Below are 25,967 nucleotides of genomic sequence, written 5' to 3'. Positions count from 1 at the left end.
AGAGAGAGAGAGAGAGAGAGAGAGAGAGAGAGAGAGAGAGAGAGAGAAAGATACTTAAACATACCATCCATGACCTCAAGGAACTACAATTTCATCAGAATGGGAAACCCCCAGTGTGGAGCTCCTGCTATTGATATTGACTGGCAACTTATCTGTACCTGATAGTCTTACAGAGTTACCTGTGGCACTACGAGGTTGAATAACTTTTTCATAGTCACACAGTTAAATAGATTTCAGAGACAGAGTTTAAGCCCAGTTCTTCTTAATTTCAAGGCTGGCCCTCAATGGACCATGCCTTACTGTCTCTTAAATACAAAATATTTATGAAATAAATACAAGTAATTTTTTGGAGTGAGGAGAGTACTAACAATGGGAGGGATCAGGAAAGGACTCATCAAGGAAACAGCATCTGCAAATAACCAGATATCCCTGTTCACACGTGCCATTAAGCAAAAGTCTAAGGCATATGTCATCAGAAGTGGCCTAGACTGTGAGGAGAGAGCGGCGGTGGCCGCGCGGCTCCCCGGCTCTGCTGTGAATCGCTGACGGGGGAGGTGGTGGCGGCGGAGGCGGGGGGGGGGGGGGGGGGGGGGGGGCGCGGGGTGCGAAACCGCTGCGGGAGGAGACATGGCCAACATGCGGTGCAGCGAATCAAGCGAGAGTTCAAGGAGGTGCTGAAGAGCGAGGAGGTGCGGTTTATTACTAAAATTTGGCATCCTAATATTAGTTCTGTCACTGGGTTCATTTGTTTGGATATCCTGAAAGATCAATGGGCAGCAGCAATGACTCTGAGGACAGTATTGCTCTCATTGCAAGCATTGTTGGCAGCTGCAGAACCAGATGATCCACAAGATGCAGTAGTGGCAAATCAGTACAAACAAAATCCAGAAATGTTCAAACAGACAGCTCGACTTTGGGCACACGTGTATGCTGGAGCACCAGTTTCTAAAAAAATAGAAAACCTACGTGCTGTGATAGGAATGCAGTAATAGTGGCCTTGTCTTCAAAATCATGGGACGTAGAGACTACAACAGAATTGCTTCTGAGTAAGTGAGGCATAGAGAGAAAGCTGCAGCTGTAGCCCAGTCCAGTTTGCCCCCTTCTTGAGGAGCATCATCATCTGTTATCTTTAGAATTCTGCATAGATTATTTTAAAACTGGCATTCTTGCCTAATTATTACCTAGGCATGATTGAAGACTGAAAAAAAAAGAAACCCTGCTCTGTAAATAAAGCTAATTAAACATCTTTGTAAATTTAAAAAGGGGAAATACTTTAATTTTTTTTTCTTAGTAAATAGTGTGAAAATTCTTTGAGCTCAGCTAAGACTATGGAAAAACAAAACAGGCTACTTTAGCGTTTAGTGGTGTGACCAAGACTAGTAAGAGTTTGCTTCAGGATTTTGTTGAATAATTATTTAAGTAATATTTTGAACTTATTAAGGCCATCCAAATTGTTAATGTCATTCATCACAGCTACCTTCATGTTTTTAACATTGATCTTCTGTGCCTGTGAATTTACTTGCATGCGTGTACTTTACTAGACCTCTTAGAACTTGGTAGCTGAAGAGAGCACCATTTTAAATATTTGTGTCCTTAGAAAATTAAAGACTTACCCAAAGTTGAAAATGGTGACCTATTGAGAATCTTTACCCTGTCATTGGATTGGGACACCACACATACTTTCTCTTCATTTTACATATCGAAATTCTAATGGTAAATTTATTTTTCCCTTGTTTCTGGTTGAGAACGTGCCATTTATAGTAGCTTATGTTCCATTTTCAGATGATATATTTGGAATATTTTGTCATAATAATTTAAATACAGTCTTGGGACTTTCATGTATTAGAGGTGGTGCAAAAATGGGGCTACTGATTTTATTTCTTCTAAGACCAGTACATTCTTAATGTTGTGATTTCCCTGTAATTATGGGAAGAACATAACTTAATTTTCACTGTTTGGACACTGTTTTTAAAAACTGTCTCAGCAGTTGAAGATTTTCTTTGAGTACTTGCTTTGATGCAATCAACAGTTTGCAATAGTTTTCTATTATTTTGGGCTTTATTGTAGGGATTGCTTATCAGGTACTTAAAATTTCACTTCTGCTTACATTTTCTCCTTATTGACACATGGAAGCTGTATTAATGTTTTCCTGTACCTACTTCAAATGCACATAGAAAGAAACAGAAGTGTGTTATAAATCTAGCTTTCTTTATGATGTTTCTGACAATACAAGAATTGAAAAATCTTTCTTTCTTGTGTACATACAGTCAGACTTTCTATTCATATTAAAATGACATTTCATCCTGAAAAAAAAAAAAAGAAATGGCCTAATAATATGGTCACCAGTAGCAGCCAAAGACACGTGGCCAGTATCTCAGATGCAGCCATGTGGTGGGGAAGAATTCACCTAATCATCCCCATTATGTAGAAAACAACTAGGCCAGTTTGGCTAGGACATGAACATAGAGTGCATAAAGGGGAAATAATATTAAATTAACATGGAAGGTAGATTGAAGTCAGATTGTGAAAGGCTTTAAATATAAAACAGAAGAGTGTGTATTTTATCATAGAGTCAATAAAGAGACAATTAAGGGTCTTAAGAAGAAGAATGAAATGATCAGGCCTGTGTTTTAGGTGCAGTTCTTTGGGCCAGCTGTGTGGAAGATGAATTAAAGGAGAGACTGGAGTTAGGCAAACCATTTGGGAAGCTATTGGATAAGTACCAAATACAAACTTAGGATAAATATATAGAGAAAAAAAATCTTTTATCTAAAAATTAATAAACAAAAAGCATCTAAGACTAAAGTAGAATGGGCAACTTTGGAAGGAAGTGAGTTTCTCCCCAACAGAAGTCTTCAAGGAAAGGCTAGCTGATCACTTGTTGGAGATTTGTACAGATGATTCCTGTTCAGGTATCAGTTGGCCTAAATGGACTTTGAGGCCCCCTAAACTCATAAGTTTCTATGCTTATTTGAGAAATATCTACATTTAGAGTTTTGAGATGTTCAGTAATAAAGTGTTAATATGATTGGACCTATCTTTTTCTGTCTTTTATAAAAAAGCTACAGTTGAATATAATTGTTCCCTGTGCTGTGATCCCATGATCTTATGCCAACATGCAGCAGATGATTTTGTTTTTCTTTCTTTTTCAGAAAGCAAAACTAATGTACACTAATGACTGTCTCTTTTTGCTTTAATTGTCAGAAAACTTACAGTCAAATTCAGGTACCTGGTAGTATTTAGAATATATTTAGAATTAGATTCCTTGATTCTATTTGGTTATTATTCCTAATTATGTTGTCCATAATTGTTCTTTTCTATAATTGTCTGTTATGCCTCTTTTGTTAAGTGTCCTCAAATCCTTCTGGAAATAGATTAGGAATAAATTCTACATTTGAAAAGTATACAATTATCAGAAATTATTTTATTATTTCATCCCCATTTAAAAAAAAGCTATATGCACATTTATTAGATAAATCTAAACTGCTAAAGAACTAAAGAGCACAAATTTTTCCTACAAAATTTAGCATAATTAACTATTCAACCCATGGTGACCTTGGAGAAGCAAACAGTAGAACAGAAAGTAATGAATTAGAAAAAATGGAAACACTGGGTTTTGAATTATGAGCCAATCAATTTGCTCAGTGACCCTATTTCTTGACAGGTTGATGGCTAACCGCTCCTCAGCAAACCCTGCATAGAAAAGGTGAAAAATAGAAATCTCTTTGGTAATAGAAATATATCAAGACCTCCCACAATATAAATTTTACAAACAGACTAATTTGAACTTGCCAGGCAGGACTAACTAATATGGACTGACATCAGAGTGATAGGAAAAAGGGAATGACAAAAGTCAAACAATCAGAATGATCTCCAATAACATAAATTACATCTTGCATACTACAAAATGTGGCAAATGAGAGTAAAACATCCATCAAATATATCATGGGTTGAGAAATACAATAATTGTTCATTGAATTTTGAATCAAAAACTCTACCTAAGAAAATTGGGAAAGAATTTTTACAACCAGTCTCTCTGATAAGGGCCTCATTTCTAAAATATATAGAGAATTAAGTCAAATTTATAAGAATACAAGCCATTCCCCAACTGATAAATGGTCAAAGGATATGAACAAACAGTTCTCAGATGAAGAAATTAAAGCCCTTTATTGTCATATGAAAAAATACTCTAAATCACTATTGATTAGAGAAATGCAAATCAAAACAACTCTGAGGTACCACATCACACCTATCAGATTGACCAACAAGACAAAACAGGAAAATGATAAATGTTGGAGAAGATGTGGGGAAATTGGAACACTAATGCATTGTTGGTGGAGTTGTGAAATGATCCAACCATTCTGGAGAGCAATTTGGAACTATGCCCAAAGGGCTATAAAAATGTGCATACCTCTTTGACCCAGCAATGGCACTTCTAGGGTTATATCCCAAAGAGATCACACAAATGGGAAAAGGACCCACATGTACAAAAATATTCATAGCAGCTCTATTTGTGGTGGCAAAAAATTGGAAATTGAGAGGATGCCCATCAAGGGAAATGGCTGAGCAAGTTGTGGTATATGAATGTGATGGAATACTATTGTGCTATAACAAATGATGAACAGGCTGACTTCAGAAAAACCTGGAAAGACTTGTCTGATCTGATGCTGAGTGAAGTGAGCAGAACCAAGAGAACGTTGTACACAATAACAGCCACATTGTCTGATGACTAATATTGATAAACTTAACCCTTCCTGGCAATACAAGGATCTAAGACATCTCCAGAGGCCTTGTGATGGAAAATGCTATTCACATCCCAAGAAAGAACTATGGAAGTTGAATTGCTATTTTTTTTCTCTTCTGTTGAGTTTTGTTTCCTCTTTCTGATGGTTCATCCTATTGGTTTTAATTTTTACTTACAACATCACTAATGTGAAAATATGTTTAATATGAATGTAAATGTATAGCCTATATCAGATTGTGCACCGTCTTGGGGAGGGTGGTGGGGAGGAAGGGGGAGAAAAATTTTAAACTCAAAAGCATATGGAAGTGATTATTGATAAATCAAAATAAATTAATAAAAAATTAAAAAAAGAAAACAAAGAAAAAAGAAGTGGGCAAAGTAAAATAAGGTGTTTTGGAGAAATCTATCTCTTTTGCCTGCCATAACATAGGAGGTCAGGCATTCTGGAGGGTCAACTGAAAGAATACATCAGGCCATTAAACCTGATTCTGAAAATGAAAAAAAAAACCAAAAAACTCTACCTACAAGTAAGGTAGTTTCTCCAACAATGAGAAACCATCTAGGTGTATTATAAGTAACCTTTCTTTATTACTAAGACTTTAGAAGGTCTGGTAAGGGTTCTCGTTTGTTGATTGTCCTTTTTTTTTTCATTGCTTAGGCTAATATTTGCAGAATATGTCATTTTGGATTAAATCTTTAGTTTCTGTGTGTGTGTGTGTGTGTGTGTGTGTTTAAGGCAATTGGGGTTAAGTGACTTGCCCAGGGTCACACAACTAGTAAGTGTCAAGTGCTTGGTCTGAGGCCAGATTTGAACTCAGGTCCTCCTGACTTCAGTGCCAGTGCTCTCTCCACTGCACCACCTAGCTGCCCCATATTTTCTGTACCTTTTAATATATCCTTATATTCTCTTCTAAAATTTCTCTTTGATATGGAATAATCCAATGTGAATCAAATTGCCTTCTCTTCATGTTGGAAAATCTACCTAATAATATATGGTTGTAAAATATGTTTTTTGTCACTTAACTTGATAAATTTAATGATCACATACCTTAGAATCTGAAGTATGAGAATTTTCATGATGGTGACAAATTTTCTGCATCAATGCTTCGTTGTCTGCAATCAAAAGTTCTGGAGAGTTTTCTCACATTATTTCTGGCATTACAGAATTAACATTTTTTGATTTATCATGTTCTTCCGAGAGACCTATGATTATTAAGTTATCTCTGTGCATACTGTCTTCAGTTATTTTGTCTTATATAGAATTTATGTACTATTTTAAAGTTAATGTTGCCGTTTGCTTTTCTTCTGCCAAGTTTTCTTCCTCTTCAGTATTTCTAGCTTATAAACCTATATTCATTCTCTCTCTGTCTCTGTCTCTTTGTCTCTATGTGTCTCTGTCTCCCTCTCTCTCTGTCTCTCTTTCTCTCTCCTCTCTGTCTCTCTGTCTCTGTGTGTGTGTCTCTCTCTCTCTCTCTCTGCCTCTGTCTCTGTCTTTGTCTCTCTCTGAAGGGCTGTCCAGACCTGTTGTTTTCATCAGTATAGGGAACTCCCACATTGTGGAAACTTCTTCCACCATTATAACTTCTCAATTCCTCTGTAATCAGAACCACTAGAGCAAGCAATTGGAGCTTTGCTGACAGAATTTTTCCTCTGTGCTAGTGATGGCAGCACTACCTCTCTGCCTCTGCACCCTGATAATGATCATGGATAAATGATAATTAATTACATCATTATTGATTCTTTAACAATATCAGCATAAAATTTTTAAAGAAAAATATCTAAGTACAAAATATAATTTATTGAATTTATTCTATAAAATATATAGCACCTCCTCAGAGTAACTCCTTTAACCTACACTGGTGCACTAGAAGGCTGGGTCTCAAGATGTGCAATTGCTACTATTATCAGGGCTTTAGGATAGCCTAGGAATGGCTATCCTTCCAATACTGTACTTAGAAGCCTTCAATGAAGTCAATCAGTAGCCTCGATTCTCTTTTTAGAGAAGGCATTTATTCAAATGGCATAGCAAGAATACTAATTATAAAGTATTTCCCCCAAAACGCCTAGGGTGCACTCTTCCACAAATGCGAATAGTACATGGGACTACATGGAAAGTGGGCATGAACTTAAGTACAATGAGGCATATATGTAAGGTACATGGCCAAGGCAATTTATAGCTCTAGAACTTCAGTTGCCACCACCCTTCTTTCTCTGAACAGTTCTCGCAAGGTTGGTTGTACGGCATGGTCTTCATGATGGATAAGTTGCTCTACTACTGCTCAGTTGGGCTAGTTCATTGCAGCACATAGTATCTAAGCCAGATGTGGCAATATACTGCTAGGCTGAGTCAAGCAGACTCACTCAGCTGTGGAGCTGCCTCTTCACTAATTTAGGTTGTGATTGGATTGAACCTGCTTTACACAGGTCCCATCTACTGGACTTCCTAGACTTGATCTCTGATAGGCAACTGCAATCTTTATTACTTTTAGCTCTGGTTTGGCTGGGTGTTACAGCGTTTTTTTCAGCCAGAGTGTTGCATTATATGTAAATTATATATAAGCACATACATGTATGTATGCATATACATGCATTGTTTTTAAACTTAAAGATCTTTTATAAATCACATATAATACATTTCTAGGATTGCCCCATTGAAGCTCATTAGTTAATTACTTTCTACTTAAATCATTATTATATACTGGAAAAACAGCTTACCTACCATCTAATAACCTATCTGTTCATTTTTCTTTTAATTTGTCAGACAACATTGTGATATCGGTTATATGGAAGATAAAGGAAACATAAATAAAGATTTATTAGCAATTACTTGAAACAACTGGGTAAAAGCTAAAAATTCTTTTTACTTATAACTTATAATACTTTTCTATTTAATAAAATTGATATATTTTCAATATTGTATAAGTGGAGGAACACTTTCCAATTGAGAAAATTATGAAGTAATGTGTATCTAGGTAATAATAGCTGTTTCTCTCCAAATAACATAAAATATTGAAATTAGAATATATTATATTTCTGGAAGAATCTTAACTATGCTCAAAGACAACACAATCTATTCAGACATTTAATTTTACTCTTTTTAATTCACAATAGTATGGTATATTTATATTTCATGTATATTGTTACTGATTTTATCACTTTGAGAAATAAACATTTATAATTTATATATAATATTCATAGTTTTAGTTGGGTACTTTTTCTTTAAAGTAAAATATGCATTTGCTCAGCTTATTCAGAGGGGAATGACTAACCAAACATATCAGTCTAAAAATAAAAGAAAATTTCTCATTTAATTTTTTCAGGCACAGCAGAATAATAAAAATATCTGAAATATATTTAATCCTTGTGACATAAGCCTGTCCAATTCCTTACATTGTTCAGATCAGATCATTTATTAGAGTAGCTTATGTTGTAGAATAGTTGTGTGAGAAAGACGATATTTAGTTTCCAATCATGATGGGAAGCAGGTGTCATAGTTGTCAAATTATATTCACAGAGAGTAAAAGGTATTCCAAAGAAGATGAAACATTTCTTATTAAAAGAGAGCCATCAGCTTCCAGAATTGTGATTCATTTCCTGACCTCACAGGAGACATGTGAAGTTTTTATCAGTGCTGCAATAGCCTCCACATCAATCTTTCCACCCCTGCTCTCCAATCTACCCTTAGAAAAGTTGCCAGAATAATCTTTTTATGCACATATCTCATCTTGTCACACTTCTGCTCAAACCCATTCAATAGTCTTCCATTGTCTAACAAGGTAAAGTTTAAACCTCCATAACCTACACCTCTTAATCTTCCACCAGCCTTATACCATTCCATTCCCTGCTCCTACTCCTCCAACCCCCAGGTACAAATAAAATATAAAGGCAATGTTCACATAGAGCTTCTAAGTTTTGCAAAATGTTTTACATACATTATCTTATTTGATTCTCACAGTGCTGTGAAGTAGGTATTATTATTACCTCCATTTTATAGGTGAGGGAACTAAGTCTCAGAAAGGTTTAGTACCTTACACTGGGATGTGTGTCCAGCTAGGACCTGAAGTAGGATGTAAACCCAGGTCTTCCTTACTCCAAGGTCAGAATCCTGTCTATTATAATACAGCCTCTGACCAATACCTCCTCTATCCTACATTCTAGCCAATTTGGAGTCTTGTCTTGTCTTTTCTTTCTTTCTTTTTCTTTTCTCCCTCCCTCCTCCCTTTTTTCTTGTCCTTTCCTTCTCTTTCTTTCCATCCTCCCTTCTTTTCTTTCCTTCCTTCCTTCCTTTCCTACCTTGCCTCCTTCCTTTTCTTCTTCCCTTCTTTCTTTCTTCTCTTCTTCTTCCCTTCCTTTCTTCCCTCCCTCCTTCCTTCCTTTCTTCTTCTTTTTTTCTTCAACACTATTTCACTCTGATTTCTATTGTTTACTCATCCAATTCCCTGTACCTAGAATGGCCTTTCTACCTACTAAAGTATCATTATCTTCACCAGGATCTGTAATTTCATCTGGAAACTACCTCCTTAAATGGGCAATTCATCTTTAATTTATACTCATATAAAGTTGCTTGGAACCAGGGGTGTGCTGGCAAACATTTAACAACTGGTTCTCAAAAAAAAATGCATGCATGACACACTGTTAAGTTCAATCTACATTATTATTTTCTCCATCACTTTGCTAAATCTAGACAATCAACAAAACAATAAATTAAGCCCTGATTTGTAGCTTTTGCCAGTTTCTGAGGTGTAAATGCTCATAGTGAAAATTTAACAATCAGCTCTCATGATCTGATACAAGCTTGGTCTGGCACACCACTGCCTCTAGAACTGAGAGTTTTGATCCGTAATTCTCTTATTAGTAATTATTTAGAGAATTCTTTCATACGGTTGTTAATAGTTTGCTGTTCTTCTTTTGAGAACTATGTATTCATGTCCTTTGACCACTGGATTTTGATTACATGTAAATACACACATACACACACAAATAAATATATGTATATATATATGTGTGTATATATATGTGTGTATATATATATATATGTAAAATACACACACATTATTTGTTAAGATATCTTGGATACTAAACTCTTATCTGAGAAATTTGATACCAAGATTTTTTTTCCCCCATTCAACTACTTCCCTTCTTATACTAGATGAATTAATTTTATTTATAAACTTTTTGACTTCGTATAATCAAAATTATCTAGTTTACCCTCTGTAATTACTTCTATTCCTTGTTAGGTTAGGAATAGAGCTTCTAATCAGAACTATGAAATATATTATTTATTTGGCTTCTAATTCATTTATATTAAGATCTTTAATATTCAGGACATGTATCTGTTTTAAATTTATTGTGGAATATGGCATAAAATGTTGATCTAAGCCCAATTTCTCCCAGACTGCTTTCTAGTTTTCAAGTCAAGTGAACAAATATTTAAGTGCTTACTATGTACCAGACAATGGGCTAGGTGCTGAAAATACAAATATATGCAAAAAGAACAATTCCTGTCCTCAAGGAGCTTGCATTCTAATGAGGGAAGATGATACATAAAACAGAGCTAAGGAGAAGAAATCTGGAATATCGGAAGCAGAGCCAGGAGAGAAATGAAGGAGTGAGCATGGCTGATTTGGAAGTTCCAGGAGGAACTTATCAGTCAGAGAAGGGAACCATAGGGCAGATGCATCTCCCAGAGTGAGAAATCTTCAAGGGACAAGAGGTAAATTCCAGGATGAGAAGATTGCTGGTATATGAAGAAGTTCAGAGTCAAAAGCAGAGCCAGGAGAGGAGTGAAAGAGAGCCAGGAGAAGAATAAAAGAGTCTGATATGCTCAAAGACCCCAGTTATTAGGGGAAGCATTCACAATTTGCCAACAACTGCTAGGAAAAACCAAACAGCAGTCTGGCACAGATTAGCTTGTAGACTTATACCTCACACCATACACCAAGGTAAGTTCTCAATTAATACACAACCTAGATATGAAAGGTCACATCAAAAACAATAATTAAAGGAGAAAGGAAGAAATTACCTTTTGGATCTTTGGATAGGAAGAGTTTATGAATAAACAAGTGATAGGGTAGATCACACAATAGGATGGACAATTTTGATTATATAAAAGTTTTATTTAATTTTTATTATTTTAAAAGTTTTTGCAAATAAAACTCAAATTTGTAGTAAAAACTTAAAAGGAAACATGAAACTGGTGGGAATAAACTTTGCAGCAAGTTTTTGATAAAAGACCAATATCCAAGATATATTTTTTAAAGAATCAAGTTTTTCGCTAATCCATTCCTTAATATATAAATGGTCAAGGATTATGAACAGAAAGTTTTCAAATGAAGAAACCTAAGCTATCAACATCCTTTGGAAACAATGCTATAAATCACTAAAAAAATTTTATTGTTTTTGTTGTTTAGTCGTTTCAGTTGCATTCAATTTTTTGTGACCTTTTTGGGGGGTTTTCTTGGCAAAGATACTGCGGTCGTTTGCCATTTCTTTCTCCAGCTCATTTTACAGATGAGGAAACTAAAGCAAACAAGGTTAAGTGACTTGCCCAGAGTCACAAAGCTGGTAAATGTCTTAAGGCCGCATCTGAACTCAAGTCTTCCTGATTCCAGGCCTGGCATTCTAACCACTGTGCCACTAATACTAAAGAAATACAAATTAAAGCAACTTTGAGATTACACCAGATTGGCAAAGATGACAAAAAAGGAAAATAACAAATGCTAGACGGGCTTTGAGAAAACAAGTACCTGAGTGCACTGTTGTTGGTAGAGATGTGAATTGACCTGGAAATCCAGAAAACAATTTATACCTTTCAACCTAACTTATAACACTACTAAGGCTATGCCCTAAAAGAAATCAAAGAAAGAAAAAAATAATTTATGCAGGCAAAAAATATAAACAAAATATAAATTTAATTGAAATAAAATCTAAGGAAGAAAGAGTGGGAAGGAGAATTAATTAATGACTTAAAACAGAAAGTTGTAAACCTTACACAAGAATTGTACTTCCCCTGAAAATCTGAATGGCCTTACCAGAAGCAGTGATCCATGAGACAAGAAATATTAAAAACAAATCCAAAAATTTGGGGAAAAAAAAGAAGAAAATATAAGGCATATATTATCAAAAACCACATCCCTGGAAAACAAGTTGAAGAGGGATAATCTCAGAATCATGGAACTACCAGACTATTATGACTAAAAATAAAAAAGAGCCTGAGCACTATATTCTAAGAAATCACAAAAGAAAATTACTTATAATTATTGGTACAAGAGGGCAAAATGAAAATAAGAAGAATCCACCAGGCCCCTCTGGAAAGAAACCCCAAAATGAAAGCTCCTAGTTATGTCACAACCAAAATCCAGAATTTCTAAATCGAAGAAAATATTGCAAGCAATCAGAAAAAAAGAGTTCCAATAGTAAGGAATCTGTCAGGCTCACATAAGACTTGCCAGTTACTTTTATAATGAAAAGATGATCATGGACTATGATATCCCAAAAGGCAAAAGATAAAGCCTTGTAATAAAGAATAGCTTATTCTAAGAAACTGAATATAATCAATCAGGTGCAAACTTCAAGGTTTTGCTGGAGTAGGTATGGGAGAGGACAATATGCTTCCTACTCAAGCAGCCATCTTGGCAGAAAAATTAGAACAGATCTTACAGTAAATTATTCCAAAGAGTAAAGAGATAGGCATACAACCAGGAATAACTTTTCCTTAAAATTTGAGTATAATCAAATGTAAGTTGTACAGTAGATAGATCTCTGGACCTGTAGTCAGGAGGGCCAGTTCTAATATGGCCTCAGACAATTACTAGCTATGTGACTCTGGACAAGTCATTTAACTTCTGCCTGGCTCATTTTCTAATCTGTAACATGATAATTAAAAATAGCCCTTTCTGGGGTTTGTTGAGGGGATAAAATAAAATATTTGTAAAGTGTTTTTGCAAACCTTCAAGTGTTATATAAACGCTATTATTATTAATCCTGGAAGGGGAGAAAATGGGCCTTTAATGGAATAGGGGACTATCAAGTATTTCTGACAAGAGCAGCAACTTCCAAATATCAGCACAAGAATACAAAGACTCCTACAAAGATAAATTTATTTAAGGAACTGGAAGGAGTTATATGACAACTAGCAACCTAATAGGGAGAGAAGAAACAAGTGTCTCTTCAGAACCCTAATTCTTCAAAATGTATTGAAGAAGTTAAATAAGAAAAACAGAGACCTTGAGGGTGGACTGGTTCTCTTCTGAGGGTTTTGAAGAGAGGCCAATGAAGATAAAAGAAATGTATGGAAAAGAGGGTGTAACTTCTCATAATTGGGGTGACAGAGAAGAATATGCAAACATGGAGAAATGGGTAGGAGCAGTAGGCATGCCTTGAATATCACTCTTTGAAAAAATATTGGACAAGAAGACACAATTTGGTGTAGAAATACATCAAACTCAATAGGAGAACAAACAAGAATAAGAAGAGGCTCATTAAGAGAGAGGATAATTTCCAGGGAGCCAATAGTCACAAACAAAACAAATTCCCTGATCCTGAAAGGAGGATCAAAGAGGGGGAGGGGGAGAAGAGTAGAAATACTTATGCCCTCCTCCGCCCCAAAATGGCCATTTAAACATTTTTTCAAATTCACAGAACAGAAGGTAGTTAAGGAGGAAGCACAGATAAGAATGGAAGTTTTGAAAGTAACAAGTAGAATTTTGAATCAAAAAAAAAGGCAAGTGCTGTGAAATGGAGGCTTATTATTTCATATATAATTTTCTTTTCATGCTCTGCTCTATGATGAGGATTTGGGTTTTGGTTGTTTTTTTTTTTGGTACTTAAGTTCATAATACTTCACAAAAAAAAATATCTTACTGTGGGAGGAAAATAGAACTTTTATAGAATAAAAGATTTTCAAGAATTCCTAAGGAAAATACCACAGCTTAGAAGAAACTCTGAAATGCAAACACAGGGTTCAAGAAAACAAAAACTCTCGAAAAGTAAATACATTTGAACATCTAGAACTGACCACCAGCCTGCCACCTCCCTAAGGTCACAGCCACCCCCACCCCACGCCCGTCTCGCAGAAAGTAAATGGAAGCGAGTAAGTTTGAGCGCTCTTGCGATCCGTAGGAAGGGCTTCTTCCGCTTCGGCGCCGGAAACGCCCCGGACGACATCAACTGCTACTCTTGGAGAAGGAACTATCTACGGTTTCTCTCTGAGAAACACCCGCGCTAGGCTGAGGAGAGCGGAGATGGCGGCGGCGTGCCCTTCTCAGCCGGCGTCGAGGTTCGTGGTGGTCGGCGGGGGCATCGCGGGCGTCACCTGTGCCGAGCAGGTGAGAGCAGAACAGGACCAGCCCCGGCCGGCGACCAGCACCGAGGCCCGCCCCCGTGAACCCCCGCGAGGCTTGCTGCCTCCCAGCAGCTCTGGGCTTGCCCCAAAGCACGGTCCGCTTACGGTCCCAAGACTGGCGGTGTTTGCCCCTTTCCCAACTAGACCGGAAGTTCCAGGAAGTCGAAAACTGTGTTTTATGTAAATCTCTGTCCCCCTCTGCTTTCCACAGCCGTTTGCACACATTTGACACTTCGTTAATGTTGTATTGTTGACGGTTGCCCAGCTCGCTGCTGGTGATTTCTTACTCCAGAGCTTGTGTAGAGTAGAGGGACGGACCGTCCCTTTCTTCTTTTCAGGGGGCTGAGGGCAGCCCTCTAGTGGGGTTTCTGCTCCCCAGTTGCTTGGGAAGCTTTCCAGTAACAGAAATGTGGAGAAAGGAGACTTGTGCCTTATCCCGTTAGGCAGGAGCCTGAAGTGTGTAGGGAAGAGAATAGTCTTAGAGTCCCGTGGACAAACACAACAGCATCCCCATAGTTGCTTTGTCTGACTTAAGCAAGTTGAATTATGGGTGTGGATAAATGCTAAATCTTTTTGATCTTATGAACATTCTATTGTGATACCTATAATATAACGTCAAAAATCATCTCTTACTGACTTAACTTTGTGTGGAAGTCACTTCACCTCTTCGGCACTCTTACCCATTTGTAAAATGGGGTTGTTCAACATTCCAGTACTTAACCTTCTGTGATGTTAGCGCTAAGATATTAATTGAATGGATGATTGAAGATATCCAGATAGACTGAGTTGAAAAAAGTTTGTATATTTAAAAAAAAATTCTTGTGGGAGTTAGGCTTGCAGTTGGGCACTTAATGGTTACACTTTGGGCAGTTAGGTGGCACAATGGATAGAGCCTCGGCCCAGGAGTTGGGAGGACCTGAGTTCAAATTGGGCTTCAGACACATAACATTTACTAGCAGTGTGACCCTGGGCAAGTCACTTAACCCCATTGCCTAGCCCCTCCCCCCCCCAAAATCCAAAAATTTGGAAGAAAAAAAAAAGAAGAAAATATAAGGCATATGTTATCAAAAACTATATCCCTGGAAGACAAGTTGAAGAGGGATAACCTCAGAATCATGGAACTACCAGACTATTATGACTAAAAATGAAAAAGAGCCTGAGTACTGTATTTTAAGAAATCACAAAAGAAAATTACTTAAAACTATTGGTACAAGAGGGCAAAATGAAAATAAGAAGAATCCACCAGGCCCCTCTGGAAAGAAATCCCAAAATGAAAGCTGCTTGGTATGTCATAACCAAAATCCAGAATTTCTAAGTTGAAGAAAATATTGCAAGCAATCAGAAAAAAAGAGTTCGGATAGTAAGGAATCTGTCAGGCTCACATAAGACTTGCCAGTTACTTTTATAATGAAAAGATGCCTTGTAATAAAGAATAACTTATTCTAAGAAACTGAATATAATCAATCAGGTGCAAACTGCAAGGTTTTGCTGGAGTAGGTATGGGAGAGGAGGACAGAATGCTTCCAACTCTCCATTTGGGGTTTTCCTTGGCAAAGATACTGGAGTGGTTTGCTTTTTCCTTCTCCAGTGAATTAAACAGTGTTAAGTGACTCTCCCAAGGTCACATAGCTAGTAAGCATCTGAGGCCAGATTTTAACATGGAAGAAGAGTCTTCCTGGCTCTATCCACTGTCCTTCATGAGTAGGTAGTATATGCACTTTTTTCTTTTCCTTCTATGGATGGAAGGAAGAGATTGCCACAGTCAGAGATGAGCATTCCGTATGTGAAAAAATATAGGACAAGGTCAGGGAACACGAAATAATTGAGTTTGGCCGTAATATGGAGTATATGAAGGGGAATGATGTGAAATAAGGCTGGAAAGGTAGGTTGGCACCAAATTATGAAGGTCCTTAAATGCTAACCTGAAAAGTTTCTATTTTATGCTATAGGTAGTAGGTAACCACTGAAAGTTTTTGAGTAAGAGAATAACCATCCCTTTACATTAACAGTTTATTTTACCAAATGGTGAGAATTGGAGAGGGACAAGTCTAGAGGTGGTAGGTCATTTAGGAAGTTGTACCAGAGTCCTGCTCAAAAATGACAAAGATCTGAACCAAGAGTGTGTCCAGTGTATGTGGAAGGGGAAGTATAATTGCACGAGATACAAGCTGTTATAGTTGTTCTGCTTCTGATACATATTGACTGTATAACTGTTTATGTGTTATATGCCAGGCACTGTGCTGAGCTCAGGGGATATGAAGAAAAGTAAAGGACAATTCCTCTTCTCAAGGAACTCACATCTAATGGGAAAGAGTCATTTAACCTTTCAGTGCTCTGGGCAGCTCTCCAAGAGTATAAATTGTAGATTAAGTGTTAAGCTGCATTGGTAGAGGGAATTCTATATACCAATGAAGTTGCAGGCCTACACTCCCTGAACTAGATCCTTGGCCTAACTACTATGTTAGGTAAATTCCTTGACATCAGGGACTCTTTCATTTTGTCTTTGATTGTGCAGTGCCTAGCAAAGTGGCTTAAACAGTAGTTGTTTAATGAATGCTTGTTGAGTTAAATTGAATTTAATTTCCCCTTCCTTTCATGTTGTTTATGTTTAAAATGTATTGTTGAATGTGGAGGGGAGTAAATTTTTAGTTTACTAGGTAAAATAGATCTACCCATGTTTGAGGCAGCTGGTGACCCAGTGGATAGAGTGCTGGGCCTGAAATCAGGAAGTCCTGAGTTAAAATCTGGCCTCAAACACTTACTAGCTTTATGACCCTGGACAAGTCACTTAACCTCTTTGCCTCAGTTTTCTTATCTGTAAAATGGGAATAATAATAGCCCCTACCTCACAGAGTTGTTGTGTGTATCAAATGAGATAATATTTGTAAAAAGTGCTTAATGTAATACCTGGTATGTAGTAGGTGCTTAATAAATGTTTATTCCCTTCTCTTGCCTAAATTTTATTGCTTGTACTTATATTCCACATATATCAATACCTATAGTAATTTTGATTTTTTTTTCTCCTCTTTCATTGAAAGTTGGCTACTCATTTTCCATCAGAAGAAGTTCTTTTGGTAACGGCTTCTCCTGTTATTAAAGCAGTTACAAATTTTAAGCAAGTAAGTACCTGTTATAGCTTTTCTTAGTATTAATCAGAAGAAAATGCTAGAACTTAACAGTTAAGACAATTTTAATGGTACTTATTTTTACAAATTTTCTTTTCATGTTTACTTCATGTGCTGATCTTACTATTTAAAATTTAAAATATTTGAATACCCTAGACAACCAAAATAATGGCTGTTTTTTATTTTTGACTTCTTTTTTTCCATACTTAAGCTATACACATTAATGCTTTTTTCAGGAAGACTCTTTAGATCATTTGAATAAAGGGTGTATAAATGCAAATGTGAATATATGAATTATCTTAAGTTTTTCCAATTAAGGGAAGAAAAATTTCATCAAAACAACTTTATTCTTTCACACATTGTTTCAGCACTTTAATAAGCATGTAAGACGATTTTTAGTGTAGCAATGAAAATTGATTATAAATCGAATCATAGTATTTTAGTTCTTTATCTGTGCCTTTCCATAGAAGACATAGATAATTAATACACAGTTTCCAGTGTCCACTTAGGGATGTATACTGTATTGCTTTTACGTAACTGCATAGGAGACACATATGAATGTCCTGGTGCCTAAAAGTACTGTAGCAGTTAACTTTTCTGTATTTATAACCTTTTATTTTCTTTGTATATACCTTGTAGTTACTTTTCTGTGTGCATATTGTGTCTCGTCCTTCCCATCTCTTTCAGTAAAATATCATTTTGAGGGAAGGAACTATTTCATTTTTGTCTTTGTATCCTCAGCTTCTTGCTATCTACCTTTCCTCTTCTCTCTATGGAGGCAGGGGGTACAGAACACCTCCTGGCCAGACTTGATTATCCAAATAATAGGGATAGTCAGTCTGTAACACTGTAATTTTAATAAATAAGGCAACTACTAAAACCCTCATCCATCATCGTGTGGAACCAATCGTACATTGAAGTGCCATTTCTCTCCTCAGATTTTTCTGGAGTACTTTTTTTCCTATCTCTCGCCTTTACTCCCATCACTCTACACTGCATTCAGTTACATGATGTTTTCCTAGGAAATTAGTTTCTTGAATGAGAAAGGACTGTGTCATTTTTCATCCTTTGTATCATAGTCTTCTAATCATTGTCTTATACGAGAGTAGTTACTTCATAAATGCTTAAATCGAAAATCATTTGTCAAACATTCATTTAATTATTATTATACAGGTTTCCAAAACATTGGAAGAATTTGATGTTGAAGAACAACCAAGTACTATTTTAGAAAAACACTTCCCCAACATTAAGGTTTTAGAGTCTGGAGTAAAGCAGCTCAAGACAACAGAGCATGTAAGATAATTTTTTTCTAAAGCTTTTAATATAGAAAGTTTTGTTTTCATTCTGCCTATTATATTTCTACTTTTCAATCTTTTTGATTCTTCTGTTTTTCTCAGTGGCGAAAGAACCTATAGTATATGAATGTAATGAAATATAATTGTGTAATAAGAAATGACAAATAGGAATTCAGAGAACAGGAAGATTTCTGTGAACTGACGCCAAATGAAATAAGAAGAACCAAGAGAAAAATATATACAGTCACTACAAATCGTGTAAATGAAATATTATTAAAACTGAGTAATCAGCAAAAAAACCCCCAAAAAACTGAGTAACCAAAAAAACAATGAAGTCTTAGGGAACAGATAATGAAATTTACTTCTTCCTCATGGCATAGAACTCGGGGACTAATAAGAGACAGTATTGTATAGTTGTATGATGTCATAACTGAATTGAGTCTTTGCTTAATTACTTTTCTTTGTCAAAAGGAAAGGGTGGTTTGATTTGGAAATACTGTGGGAAATGACTGTGCTGTAAAGAAAAAAATAAAATTTGGGCTAACTAAAAACAATAAAGTACATAACAACAGAAGACTTTTTTTGGAGATTCCTTGACTTTTAATCCAAAGTAAGACATGCTTTCCAAAGCAGTTTGCCACTATCAGGGAGGATATTCAGTAAGAATACCAATAAAACAGAGATTCCCTATAGTTTGTGAAGTTTTTCAGATATTCCTCCTTGAACATGTCAGTGTTCAGGATTAAGCCCTACATTGCAGTCTTCTAAATGAGATTTGAATTTATTCAAGAGGTCAGTCTAAATATCCATAGAAGAAAAACTAAGAGGATGAAGATTTCCATTGTCTAAGCTATCATATGCAGTTGAAAGGACAACCTATGGACGTGGACATGTCTTGGTTAGACGCTGCAAGGTAGAGAATGAACTGGGGCTAGGACTGAACAGGATGAACAAAGCAGTCTGGATTGCTTTGGGAAATTGTATAGTGCTTTTAATGACCCATAGCTCCTCTGTATAATAAGGCCAGGCTTTTTATGATTAACATTTTTCTCATGCTGCTATATAGTTGCAAGTCATGGAATACCACAGTCTCCAAAGAATTTAAAGTTGAGAGTTACTGAAAAGTAGATATAAGTTGATTCTGATATATTCACCACAAAGAATTATGCTGGAGAAGTGGCATAAAGGATGTCAAAAAAAAGATATGACCAGAAAAGAAAGCAACTTTGTCATGAAGGGAGAGTGAAGGACAGTCAGCCCACATGTGGCATTGATATCTGCACAATATCAGCAAATCTAGAAGAGGATCTCTAACACATTGCATGCTCCTATGTATTTGTCCTTCTTCTCCTCCTGTCTTGAAGGAAATGTTATTTTTCCTTACATATTTGGGCCTCTTTGTTGTGCCTTAGGTTCTGTCTCATATACTAGACTATAGCACCAATGTCCTTTTTGGTCTCCTTGCATTATCTTAACTCTCTGATTCATCTTCCATCCAGTTAACAAATTGATAGTCCTAGAGTTCAGGTTTTACCGTGTCATTTTTCTTCTCAGTAAGGTTCAGTAGCTCCCCAGTGCCTTTAGATTAAAATATAGACTCTGCTTGGCTTCTAAAGTCCTTCACAATCTGACTTCAGCCTGTCTTTTTACTCTAATTACACATTACTCTCTCACTCACTATTAAGCCAAATTAGCCTGCTTGCAGTTCTCCATACATCACAGTTGATCTCCCACTTCCATGCCTTTGCATAAGCTGTCCCCCATGCCTGGAGTGCTCTTTCTCGTCGAACCCCTAGCTCCCTTTAAGGCCCAGCTTAAGTGCCACCTCCTTCAAGAGGCCTTTCCTGGTTCCTCTAGATGCCAATTGCCATACTTCCCCTAATAATCATGGTGTATTTTTTGTATCTATGTTATACTTATTTCTTTGTGAATATGTTGTATACTCGTAGTAGTTTGTAAGCTTCTTGATGACAGGAAATGTCTCACTTTTGTATTTGTAACCCTGGATCCTAGCACATAATAGTTGCATATTAAATGTTTATTGATTGATGGACGGGTTACAGCTCAATATGGGAGTCAGTACCCATTATGAGATGACAGTTCCTTTAAGACCATCATTCTTACAAAGTTGGCATGACTTGGTCCTTTAGGTGTGATATTTTTTAAATTAACACTAAGTTATGAGGTCTTTTGGGAGACCAAAGGATGGAGAGAGGGTAAACATTCTTTTGAGCTAAGATAATTAGGTAAAAAAAAAAAGATAGAATATATCTCATTGAATATAACCATGCTATAAGGGAAAAAATAGATTTTAACTTAAAATACAGAATTTGATGGTAGGGGAGGGTTGCTAATATTAAAAATAGTAGCATTAAAATTTATATTGCCTTTCCAGTGGTGACAGATTTCAATATTAGAATGCTGTGTAATATATTTGTCAATGAATGCTTATATTTAGGGATAAAATGCAATAATCAGAATCTTTTTTATTGGAATTATAAATAAAACTATATTTTTAAAATTTTGGGGATTATGTACTGTAGCATTTAAGTGACTCAGAATACATTACCATTTGAAAGTATCAGATTCACATCTACATGTTCTTAGCCTTTTTCAGCATTCTTTAATGAATTAGAAAATGTCTGTTACTTTTATGGGCATTCGTATTCTAATAGCACTAGCTTAACAGAAGCTAATGAAAAGGTTTTTCCAGCACTTAAATGTGAATCATCATTTTGTAAACTCTCTTGTGGTCTCAAACTTTTATTTTTCATCATATAAAATACCCAAATTATCTGACCTTAATATTTTGTGTTTAAAAAAAAACAAGTAAAACTTTACATTTATGTTGCATTTGAAATTGTTGGTTTCATGGTATTGTTAAACAATTCTGATTTTATTGTATTAGAAATAATGTCATAAATTGAGTGATACGTTTGTTTGTTATTATTTAAGTCCCACTTGGGACACATGCTGGCTTTGTGACCCTGATCAATTCATGTAGAGCCTCAGTGCTCTAGGCTTCCTTTTGTTACTATTCAAGTTGTAGAGTTGGTGCTGACCTGAGTTAGAGAAAGGAATTTCCTTACCTAGAGGTTTCCTATACAAGTAAAATCACAGAGCCAGTCTTTACACTAGTTTTTTGTTTTTTAATATTTTGTTATCCTTTCTCAGGTTTATCTGGTAACTTATAAATTATTCTATTTATCCATTTCATTTCTCCCATAAATTTTATTTTGATACTGCTACCGGAGACATGATAAAACAGAATACTTCCTGATTCACTTTTGGGAGTCGCAGTCCGTGTTACTGAAAATAACATAATAAAATAGCATCTTTAAGGTACTTCCTGTTGGTACTCTAGCTAAAACATGATTGAATTACAGGATTTTTAAATATTGTTTTTAATGTGTCCTTTGTTTAATATTAATCAAGTTTAACAAGTTATCCCAAAATCTTATCATTTTCATGAAATATTTTAATATCACCTTATTTGCCAATTAATAAAAAAATATGAAAAGCTAAAGGAAAAAAATTCTAAATAATGTCAAAACATTTATACATACTATCAGTGCTATAGAAAAGTATCAACTGCCAATTAGAAGGAGCAACTTTATATTTTTTGGCTATTCTAAAATTGAATTTCTACTGCAAGCTTCTGCTTTTTTGGTACCATCTGAATCCAAATCTCTCTCCCTCCCCCGCCACCAAATTCTTTTATCTCAAAATAATTTTTTTCTTTTTTAATTTATAATTTCACAGTGCATTTTAACAGAAGATGGCAATCAATATAAATATGAAAAACTCTGTCTGTGTGCTGGAGCTAAACCAAAGTTAATATCTGAAGGAAATCCATATGTACTAGGAATCCGTGATACAGACAGCGCTCAGGTAATGTTTTAAGATTGTAGTATGTCACAGAACAATTCGGATGAAGATCATAGAAAGGAATAGGAAACATGATCATTTTCAGAATGGTTCTTTAGTAAATATTTCACTCATTATTAATAAAATTCATGTAAACTTTCCCATAAAATATTTTAGATGAAATTTAATTAGGTACACTTTTTCTTACAGCATCAAAGCTATATGTTTTCGTAATCAACAAATACTTATTAAACACTTCGGTGCAAAAGAAAGAGACCAATAGTAGACAGCAGAGAAGCTTCACTAATACATTAATACTTTCTTCAAGAAGAAAAATCTGAAGGGGTTCTGAACATAGGGAATATCAAAGAATATCACAAAAAATAAAATTAACTGAATAGGAAATGACTTGCTCTTAAGTGGGAATTATATCTAAATGAATTATCTGTGTACATACAGACCATCAGTTTGCTAAAGGGAAGAGCAAAATCAAAATTGAAATAGAAAAAAACTATAAAAACAAGAAAACATGGCATGCATTTCAGACAGCTTCAACCTGACCTATTAAAAAAAGCTATCCCCCCCCAGAGGAAATGAATAAAGGAACAAATGACACCATAAACTGTCTCCATTTGTTATATAAGTTTAAATGGTGTAAAGCAATTGCCGCAATGAAGAAGCCAAGTATAGTTTATTAGTCAATTTCAATCAGCAATTATCTCCTTGTCAACTGCAAAAACACAGCACCAACAGGCAACACTGCAAAACTTTTGGAGGTAGATGGTGGAAGATTGTGAATGGAATTGTACCATAAAACAGAAGGACTGGAAGGTAAAATGATGTAAAAAGAAAGATTGTCCTAAGAATCAATTAAGCATTTTAATATGAAAAACTGATTCCCAAGAGATAGAGAAGTCTTCTCAGTATTCCTGTTTGCAAATGGCATTTGTCCTGAGTGCCTCAAGCCTTGACATATTCATCTTTGCAAAGCCAAAATCCCATAGAAGTAGATAGGTAGCAGCATAAAAGACATCATAAAAAGGCTACATGAATAGAAAATGATTCAGGTCAGTTATGTAGAGAGAATGAGCGATAATAGATAATAAAACCTATGTGCTGTACTGTACCCTGCACAATTTCAGGAGAACTAGAGGAAAGTCACTGACATGTTGAGTGGACTCTGAATGAAGGATTTAGAAGAGGACACAAGTGGGGCAGGTAGGGGGTGCAGCGGATAGAGCACTGGCCCTGGATTCAGGAAGACCTGAGTTCAAATCCAGCCTCAGACGCATAACACTTACTAGCTGTGTGACCCTGGGCAAGTCACTTAACCCCATTGCCTAGCCAAAAAAAAAAAAAAAGACACAAGTAAGAATGTTTTACCTTTCTTTATTAATGAAACATAGTTACATATCTGTGATGTCATCAATTTGAATATTCTCTTCATTGGTGCAGATCCTAATTTATTGGTGCCTGCCCGTCGTATGTGAGTCTTGTCTTGGTTCTTCCATAAATTTTCTACAGCGTATGCAATTTGCTAGAGGCTTTCCTCAATTTCTCCTGACATTATGAGGATAACACATACGTCACCATCTTTATGTAAATATATTTAATCTTTAATACACTTGTTTGATGTGTTTTCCCTGGGACTTCTCTTCTGTAGACTAAATTCTTATTTTTTGGCTTTTCCTCTGAAATGTATTTTTTTTTCTTTTTTCAATGTTTTGTGCTTTAACTTCATGGTTATACTTTTATCAACGGTGACAGGCATGAAGCAAACATCTCTAAGAGATTTTGAACTCATTATTTTAGGGAGAAAATTCAGAAATTCAGTTCTTCAAGACTATTCATTTCGTTGTAGATAAGAACTCTATTTCATTAAATTTCCTCCTCAGAAAATAAATCCTAAAATATGATCATTTTCTAACATCAGCAATTCCTACCTAAGTCATATGATGCATTTAATGTGTTTCTGTTGACCTTCAAAATTCTTAAACTATCTAAGGAGTTATCCCATTTCTTTAGGCAGAGTTGAAGTGGTCTGGAGCTAACTTAAATGAGACATCGTTTTGAGCCCTGTAATCATCTATCAGACTAACCCTGAATTGCCCAAAGTACTGAATGAAACACAAACTGAATTCAGCTTCAGTTTTGCAGTCTTAGTGTCATAAAGTAGATAATAATTTTAATGGACTTTTTGGAGTTGTTATAAGCATCGTTTATGTTTTAGGTCACTCATACAGTAATGTTAATTTTTTTTATTCCTTTTAGAAGGGAGATGCAAGGTACAGGTGCTTTAGTTCTAATTCTGAGCAAGGAAGGTGCCATGTCTGTCCTGTCGGGACCACAAAATGTCAAAAAAAAATTAGTGGGAACCACTAGTTCATTCTAAACTATAGTGATCTCTCCTATTAATTAGTATATGACAAGTTCATCATTCCTAAAACATAGGCAAGAGAGTGTTGACTAGTGTGAAAAAATGAGGGGTCATTGTCATATTAGTGAACTGGGTCTAGCACTAATATAGTGAGCCCCCTGCCTTTGTTGGAAAAACTGAGCAGATTAAAGCTTCAATCAATCTGTATTAAGATAGAGACCATGAGTGGCCATTGCACTTCTAGATTCAGAGAGAGAGGGAGAGTCTTTAATTTAAAAAAAAAAAAAAAGGTCTCGAGTTCAAATCTGGCCTCAGACACCTTCCACTTACCAGCTGTGTGACCCTGGGCAAGTCACTTAACTCTGATTGCTTCACCCAAAAAAAAAAAGTCTCTAAAAAAAGTGTAGAAAATGTAGGCCTGTTAAGAGTGCTATAAGGAAGAAGAAACTATGCAGTAATTGTAGTGCGCTAAAAAGATACAATAAATGTGAATAGAAGAGATCAAGGAATATCATAAGATAATGATAGCTAACATTTATGTCATGCTTTAAGGTTTTCCAAGTGCTTTTCATAAATTATCTTGTCTTGAGCCTCACAACAATCCTGTAAGAACAGCTCAAAGAAGGAGAACTAAAGGAGAAAATGAACACGTGGTTTGGGAGTTTCGAAAAATGGAGAGGTGGGGTAGTACTGGGGCTCCTCTACAAATTAAACAAACCATTAGGCTATAAAATTATTATGGTATTCTTTTGTAGTACTGCTGTAAGATTTCTGATTGTTCTCTCTTCAATACAGGAATTTCAAAAGCAACTCACTAAAGCTAAAAGAATAACAATCGTTGGGAATGGGGGCATTGCACTTGAGTTAGTGTAAGTATACTTTGTGCTTCTTAATAAATAGCTCTGGCGTACATAACACTTACTAGCAGTGTCACCCTGGGCAAGTCACTTAACCCCATTGCTTAACCAAAAAATAAATAAATAGCTTTGGCGGGTCAGCTAGGTGGTGCAGTGGATAGAGCACCGGCCCTGGAGTCAGGAGGATCTGAGTTCAAATACAGTCTCAGACCAGACATTTGACACTTACTAGCTGTGTGGTCCTGGGCAAGTTGCTTAACCCCAATTGCCTCACAAAAATAAATAAATAAATAAATGGCTCTGGGACTTTGAGTGATTTTTAGCAAACCAGAAGATAAAAAGGCTGTTAACTGGATAAA

General features: G+C 35.8%; 1 protein-coding gene and 1 pseudogene across 1 annotated transcript in view; both read left to right on the top strand.

Annotated features, from left to right (window-relative positions):
* LOC114025231 overlaps positions 1-1,067 on the top strand; it is a 4,593-nt pseudogene extending 3,526 nt beyond the window's left edge.
* A 12,823-nt stretch (positions 1,068-13,890) lies between these two features.
* Positions 13,891-25,967, top strand: part of PYROXD1 (pyridine nucleotide-disulphide oxidoreductase domain 1) — a 32,759-nt gene continuing 20,682 nt past the window's right edge. Inside the window, exons 1-5 of the mRNA XM_027838862.1 lie at positions 13,891-14,070; positions 17,126-17,206; positions 18,386-18,505; positions 22,270-22,398; positions 25,547-25,620. Coding sequence (XP_027694663.1) covers positions 13,987-14,070; positions 17,126-17,206; positions 18,386-18,505; positions 22,270-22,398; positions 25,547-25,620 — 488 coding nt within the window. The 5' untranslated portion in view covers positions 13,891-13,986. The remainder of the gene's footprint in view (positions 14,071-17,125; positions 17,207-18,385; positions 18,506-22,269; positions 22,399-25,546; positions 25,621-25,967) is intronic.

This window comes from Vombatus ursinus, unplaced genomic scaffold (genome assembly GCF_900497805.2).
Source record: "Vombatus ursinus unplaced genomic scaffold, bare-nosed wombat genome assembly UNPS02014830.1, whole genome shotgun sequence".
NCBI lineage: Eukaryota > Metazoa > Chordata > Mammalia > Diprotodontia > Vombatidae > Vombatus > Vombatus ursinus.
Note: the sequence above shows the minus strand (reverse complement) of the source record. Positions and strands in the feature narration are given on the sequence as shown.